This window comes from Silene latifolia, chromosome 11 (genome assembly GCF_048544455.1).
Source record: "Silene latifolia isolate original U9 population chromosome 11, ASM4854445v1, whole genome shotgun sequence".
Taxonomy (NCBI): domain Eukaryota; kingdom Viridiplantae; phylum Streptophyta; class Magnoliopsida; order Caryophyllales; family Caryophyllaceae; genus Silene; species Silene latifolia.
The window spans coordinates 176,202,778-176,209,485 of NC_133536.1; the positions used below are offsets into that span (position 1 = coordinate 176,202,778).

The 6,708-nt window shown below is 37.6% G+C and overlaps 2 protein-coding genes across 2 annotated transcripts; one reads left to right on the forward strand and one right to left on the reverse strand.

The window, feature by feature from the left end:
* Nucleotides 1–202: 202 nt before the first annotated feature.
* On the forward strand, nt 203–3,584 carry LOC141612099 (protein IQ-DOMAIN 6). Its single transcript, XM_074430811.1, has 5 exons — nt 203–629; nt 898–1,149; nt 1,886–2,113; nt 2,228–2,341; nt 2,641–3,584. Exons 1-5 carry the CDS (start codon nt 561–563, stop codon nt 3,307–3,309), a joined length of 1,332 nt encoding a protein of 443 aa, XP_074286912.1. The 5' UTR covers nt 203–560; the 3' UTR covers nt 3,310–3,584.
* LOC141612098 (cytochrome P450 711A1) lies at nt 3,510–6,446 on the reverse strand. Its single transcript, XM_074430810.1, has 5 exons — nt 6,122–6,446; nt 5,831–5,983; nt 4,359–5,127; nt 4,121–4,216; nt 3,510–4,042 (listed from the first exon to the last, which is right to left on the reverse strand). The coding sequence occupies exons 1-5, from the start codon at nt 6,370–6,372 to the stop codon at nt 3,716–3,718; spliced, it is 1,596 nt and encodes a 531-aa protein (XP_074286911.1). The 5' UTR covers nt 6,373–6,446; the 3' UTR covers nt 3,510–3,715.
* Between the last annotated feature and the right edge of the window lie 262 nt (nt 6,447–6,708).

The window sequence follows — 6,708 nt, forward strand, 5'->3', positions numbered from 1 at the left end:
TGACCCATTTGACACTTCCAAATACAAGTACGATCTTAAATAAAATAATAATATTATTCAAGTTTAAACGGATATTGCATAATTTGGCATGTACTCAAAAGAGATGACAATTGATATAGTAGTAGTACTCTAAAATTAGGCGGGGGATCTCCGAAGCTGGTATCCGTTGAGTATATTTCGAAATTCAAATCGTGGGTCTCTTACTCTATCTCTCTCTCACCAGTCTCCACATAACTCCACACAACTTCCCACTCAAACAGTAATACTAAACCCCCACCCCAACTTCCAACTCAACTAAAACTCACCATTCTTTTCTTTCTATTTCTTCTCACACACTTGGTTTCATTAAAGCTGCCTCTTTTGTCGTCAGTCACTCTGTCTAGTTAATGTATCATGCACTGTTATTAATTAACCTCATTGGTTAATCTCCTGCTCTCTATGCGTCTTGTATTAATAATAACAAATAAAGTTGTGTTTTTTCGTAATGATTTCACTTATTTAACTACCTCACTTATTCTATTCTTCACATTCTCTCTTTTATTTTCAAATCTTACATAAAAATGGGTGCTTCCGGAAAATGGGTCAAAAATATTATTGGCTTCAGAAAATCTGATAAACTAGATACCCATGTAAGTTTCTTGTTTCCGTTCCGCTCATTTCGTTATGTTTCCGTTCTTAGTATCCAAATGTTGAAGCTGTCTTTTTTTTGGGTATATTTTAAAGCAAACATAAGCATTTTTATTGTAATTTTAGTTGTTCTGCTTGTTGAATACTGATTTTCAAAGGTTTTGACTTTTAAACGTAAGAAAGGAAGGACTAATCAATTGTTGTAAGTTAAAGAATTCGTAGATTGATTAGTAAACTAATAAAGTTGAGATTTTTTTGGGGTTTTGTTAGGAAAAAGCAGGGGAAAATAATAAAGGGAAGAAGTGGAAACTGTGGAGAAATGCATCAGGAGATTTGAGCACTTGGAAAGGGTTTAAAGGGAACCATAAGACAGCTGCTTCTGAAGGTTCAGATTCCCCGTCACGAAACGATGTGTTTAATGCTGCTGTTGCAACTGTTGTGAGAGCTCATCCCAAGGATTTCCGAGCTGTTAGGAAAGAATGGGCTGCTATTCGCCTTCAAACTGCTTTTCGCGGATTCTTGGTATATATAAATTCTTTCATTTCATTACTTCAAATACAATTTTAACAAGTGTGTTAATTCAAGCTCATGTTTGGAACATTTTGAATTGAAAATTTAGCTTACGCCTGCTGTCTTGCTCGTCAATGTGATTTGTCACAATTTTGTAGTTGTGAAATACTCCCTCCGTCCCAATCATTCGTTTGCCTTTGATTAAAATACCCCTCGCAAAGAGTAAAAAAGGCAAACAAATGATTGGGGCAAAGGGAGTAATCGTTATCTCGATTTAGCTTCATGTACTTTCAACACAAAAGTAATATTACAAACGTGAACCCATTATCTCGTCATTAGCAAGATTCAAGGATACGGTGCAGTGTTATTATGTTACTTTGTCTATGAAGTCGCGTCTTTTAGCTTCATTTGGTTGCAAACTTTGTACATTATGTTTGAATTTATGTTCTAAGCTGAATGTAAGTTTCTACTAAATGTTGCTATCTTTGTCACTGCTGACCCCAAATCATTTTGGGATTAAGGCTCTGATGATGTTGTTGTTGTTGTTGTTGCTATCTTTGTCTAAACATGAAACGTGAACTTTTAGATGATTCACATGAGTAAAAATGACTTGCACTTGCAACCCACATGCTGTGCTTGTCTATTGATAGATTAGCTAGTGTTTCAGGCTTTCAGCAAATTTGGCTTTTGTTTTATTGATTTATTATATCATTGAGGTACTTATGAAGCGATTATTGATTAAAATTAGGCAAGAAGAGCTCTGAAAGCACTCAAGGGAATAGTGAGGCTGCAAGCGCTGGTTCGTGGGCGACAGGTCCGAAAGCAAGCAGCCGTGACACTGAGGTGCATGCAGGCATTGGTTCGGGTTCAGGCCCGAGTTAGAGCACGGCGAGTGAGAATGTCCATTGAAGGCCAAGCTGTACAACAGATGATTAATGAACGCCGCACAAAAGCTGAGCTCTTGAAAGAAGCCGAGGTCAATTTTAGATTCCTGTTTTCATGATGACTTGATTTAGTGAAGCCTAGTTTTGTTTTCAGTTGAAAATGTTTAAATCATTATTTCTGATATGTGTTCTTTCAAATTATGTAGGAGGGATGGTGTGATAGCATTCGGACTTTGGATGAAGTCAAAACAAAGTTGCAATTAAGACAAGAGGGAGCTTTCAAGAGAGAACGAGCCCTTGCTTATTCTCTTGCTCAAAAGGTTAACTTTGCTAAACTTGAAAACAGCCGTGTCACCGTAATGTCTCAAACTCTCAATGTCTCCTGTTTAAGACGAGACCTAGTGTGTCCGAAGAGCTTAGGATGAAAATTACAACTAGGAATGTGTTTAACCAGTTGCTGCTCGATATGCTTTTGTTAACTTTGTTTCTTTATACCATCATGTCTGAAAATTGAGAAATACTGAATCTTTGAATTTTGGAAATCAAAATATAGTATTGCTAGTTATATGGGTAAAATTTGAGTTTTCAAACTGAATTTTTTTCACTTTTTTCTTGGCAGCATTTCAAGTCAACACCAACATCGAATTCCAGGACAAACATATCAACTTCCTCTAAATGTTTTGACATTGACAAGAGCAACTGGAGTTGGTTAGAGAGATGGATGTCTGCAAAACCTTGGGAAAACAGGTTAATGGAAGAGGCTCATAGCACTATTTCAGAGGTGAAGACTCCTCCGAAATCCTTGATGAATCATTCTCTCAAAGAAGCATGCCCAAAATCCTCTGAACTACATTGCTCAGTTAAGGTCAGAAAGAACAACATGACCACTAGGATCTCAGCAAGGCCACCCTTGATTGGGCAAGCAACTCGCTCATCATCTAGCCCGAGCTCAGATTATCGGTTTGATCAAAGCTCGGCATCTTCCTCAATATGCACTTCCACCACCCCTTTGTCCGGAACTGAAGAAAGTGGTGGCATTACTAATAATGGAAGGCCAAGTTACATGAATCTTACTGAGTCGACTAAGGCCAAACGAAGAACTCAGAGGGTTCAAAGACAATCTATGGATGAAGTTCAGTTTGCTAAGAACTTGGCTCATGGAGATTTTAAGAGCAGTCCCGGTTCTGATCCTCTGGTACATTTCTCCAGGCCGCTGAATTTGGGCCCCACTAGATTCGAGAAGAGCTCAAATAGGCCTGTGGGTGAGGAGAACTACTTGTATAACTAAACCTAGCAAAACAGACCCGACCACGTAAACTATTTGCTAGGCGTTCGGACAATCGAGGCATGTGCACTATTTCCACTAGTTGTCAACTTCAACATCTTGTTGTCTTTGTAAGTTAAACGAAGAGGCTGTTTCAAGCTTATGTGATTTATTCTTTTTGTTCCTAGCAGCTTTGTAAAAGTGTTTGCTGTTGTAATGTAATGTTTGATCAATCGTTCACTTTCATTTCAGTAAATGAATCTACAATTATCAGAAAATAGTAGCACTATGTTTTTTCACATGATGTGAGGATGAATTTTTGATACAATGTGTCTTGTATGAGACGGTCGACCATCCATGAGTTTGAACTCCTATAGGTTATGGATTGGTCTCATACAAGTTTTTGTGTACAATATGGGTTGACTGTTTACTATCGCTTCATAGCTCTCAGTCTGACACCATGCTTGTAGTTGAGTATGATGCCATACTCGATTTGTAGAGGCTTCTCCATGTAGGGGGAATGTCGAAACACATATTTGCGGTATAGATGGATGATCGAAAGCTTCATCTCTTGCAATGCAAATTTCTGCCCAATACAAGCTCTTGGCCCGATTCCAAAGGGTATATGTGCATATGGGTGTCGATTTTTCTGCTCGATGCCATCTGGGTCGAATCTCTCAGGCCTAAACTTCTCTGGTTCAGGGAAGTTATTGGGATCCTTTGCCAGAACACCTGGTGCAAGCCATACCCATGTACCCTGCTCTTTCAAAGCATTTGTTATCATGCTGTGCAAATATAAACTTCAAGAATGGAGAAAAACAAGGGTCAAGATTACCATCGGAAGCAGGTAACCTCCTATTTCAACTGGTGCAGCTGTTTCTCTTGCAATCAGTGGCGAAACTGGGTACATTCTCATGGCTTCTTTGATTACCTAAATACCACGGTTCACTAACATGTATCATACATTTTAGCAAAGACATTAGCGTTACTCCTGACAAAACTAACTCGACTTGAATAACCTAACCCGAGACCTAGATCAAACAATCAGGATATAACCAATTTTAAGAACATACCTGATCAAGATAAGGAAACTTATGTTGCAGGTCATGGGCAGTGGGCACCTTATCAGGCAATCCAAACCCATCAATCTCTTCAATCAATTTCATTTCAACCTCAGGATGTCCAGATATCAAGTACAAAATCGATGACAAAGTGAAGGAAGTTGTTGCAGAACCAGCTAATAGGTGTTCATATGCAAGAGCACTTACATAATCTGAAGTAAACAAATTCCTTGACACTTCTTCACAATCTCTAGCACTCAAAATTAATGACAAAAAGTCTTTCGATTCTCTCTTCGACTCTTTCTCTCGTTTTGCAACAATCTCGTCAACCCGAGTGCTCAGTTTCCTATTACTCCTTTCTAATTTCCAATCCATAGTCCCTGGAATTCTCTTAAGAATCTGTCTACAGGGTTCCTGAAGAAAAGGGACTAATAGGCCTAGAATGATCGAAAACGATCCAGAGAGGTCCATTTTAAGGGTGGTTGTGGAATATATATGTTGGTTAATGAATTCGGAAATTTCATCGTTTCTCGGTTGATCATTTGTTGAGGGTGGTTTAGAGAGGCCGAAATCAATGCCGAATGCTGCTTGTCCGATTATGTCAGTAGCCAATTTGAGGCAAAGATCAGAAAACAGAATGTCTTCATTTTTGTCAGCAATTTCATTAAAGTTTTTACTGGATGATTCAATGAATGATTGCATTGTGGGGAGTAGAGTTGATAAATGAGAAGGTTGGTACATTGAGATTATTGTGTTCCTCATTCTTGACCATCTTGTATCCCTACAAAATGGATTTTTAAGTCGTTTTTGTAATCATTGTAATCGCCATCGAAATAAATCAGCACTCAGGAAACATAACTTCATTTCAAAACGTAACTAGCTTGAAATTCATCATTGTAAAATTTTAGCTTGTAATCATTATTCGATGCATTATCGACTCAATTCCATCAGTCACCCGAAACTATATTTTATTAATATACCCCGTAAGGTTAGGCCTTACCCCGTAAATTAGAGAGATGATAACGCCACTACACTTTTGTTTAATGCCACTCAAATACAGGCTAAGTAAAGGGTATCTTACTATTCACTTTTTCACAAACTCGAGTAGCATTAGTCATTTAGTAGTGGCTTTAGTCATTTAGTAGTGGCGTTATGCTTTCCCGTAAAGTATGGGAGTGTTGAGGCAGGTGCAATGTTGGTGCTATTAAGTTGACGACTGATGTACTGATGTACCATCATGACTAAACGCACCATTTAAAGTGTAAAATCTGATTCTCTTTACTATTTATGAGTTGAAAAAGAGTAGAGAAGAAGCCAAAAACAATAACAGTAAAATGAGAATCATTTTCTTTCAACGAGGGAGAGGGACAGGTGAAGATTTACGGGTTCAACGTAAAAGTCTAAAGTTAGGAGTCGGAAATACATCCAAAAATCTTAAAATTAAAGCGCAAGACATTAAGTTTGTGATTAAGTAGTATGAGTACCTTGAAAAGAATAGGCCTTTTTGATGGAGGGGTGAAGCACAAATTGGGGAGGGAATACTTCGATTCGGAAGAAACTTGAACTTCCTTATGCCAGCTTCTTTGCAAAGCTCAGGATCTGCTATTATTACTAGTACTTGTCTACCTAAGTGAAATCTGCTTCAAACAAAGAATTGATTTCAAGCTTTGTATCGGAAATATTCACATAAGTTATTCTTGTATGAGATGGTTTTATACTATGAGTAATATATCAGATCATGCCATACATTGTTCTCATAGAATCCTTTGACATACCTGAATATAGGACCATATAGCTTGGCAAAGGAAGAAAAAACATCAGGACCATACTTAGCCAAGTAAGGAATGTGACCTACCAAAGGATAGGGCGGGGGGCCGGGAACCCGTCTAACTTTCAAATACGGTCCATATAAATAGTAAAACAATAAGACTCCGACTAGTACTACTACTGCTGCTACTAATAATAATAATAAGTTTGCGGATATTGACATGGGAGCTCCAAGAATGAAGTACATAGTAGTGATCATTTAAAATGCCTTATTAGGAAATTTATGGGGTGAGTTTTGTAAAGACTAGATGGCATATAAATAACGTGGATATGTCTCTCATTGTCAAGGCAACTTCATGTTAACAAGACAACTTCTTTAAATATAAACCGTAGAATTTATTTTAGTAGTATAATATTTTGTAGAGAAGTCTAACAAGTAATAAGGGAAAGAGCATTAAAATGTGTCATTTATTTATCACAAATTTTTATTTAAGATTGGTATATCTGTTTTAAGTTTAAGAAAAGCCAAGTATTGACAAGACATATCCGAATGTATAGGAAAAACAACAGATCTGTGTTATATGGTCAAGAAGAG

Bases quoted from the DNA above. Each gene is read 5' to 3' on its own strand.
- LOC141612099 (XM_074430811.1), top strand. From the start codon at position 561: ATGGGTGCTTCCGGAAAATGGGTCAAAAATATTATTGGCTTCAGAAAA. The intron at 1,150-1,885 runs GTATATATAAAT...GATTAAAATTAG, and splicing joins CTGCTTTTCGCGGATTCTTG to GCAAGAAGAGCTCTGAAAGC. The intron at 2,114-2,227 runs GTCAATTTTAGA...CAAATTATGTAG, and splicing joins AGCTCTTGAAAGAAGCCGAG to GAGGGATGGTGTGATAGCAT.
- LOC141612098 (XM_074430810.1), bottom strand. From the start codon at position 6,372: ATGATCACTACTATGTACTTCATTCTTGGAGCTCCCATGTCAATATCC. The intron at 5,984-6,121 runs GTATGTCAAAGG...TGTTTGAAGCAG, and splicing joins CTATATGGTCCTATATTCAG to ATTTCACTTAGGTAGACAAG. The intron at 5,128-5,830 runs GTACTCATACTA...TCCATTTTGTAG, and splicing joins AAAGGCCTATTCTTTTCAAG to GGATACAAGATGGTCAAGAA.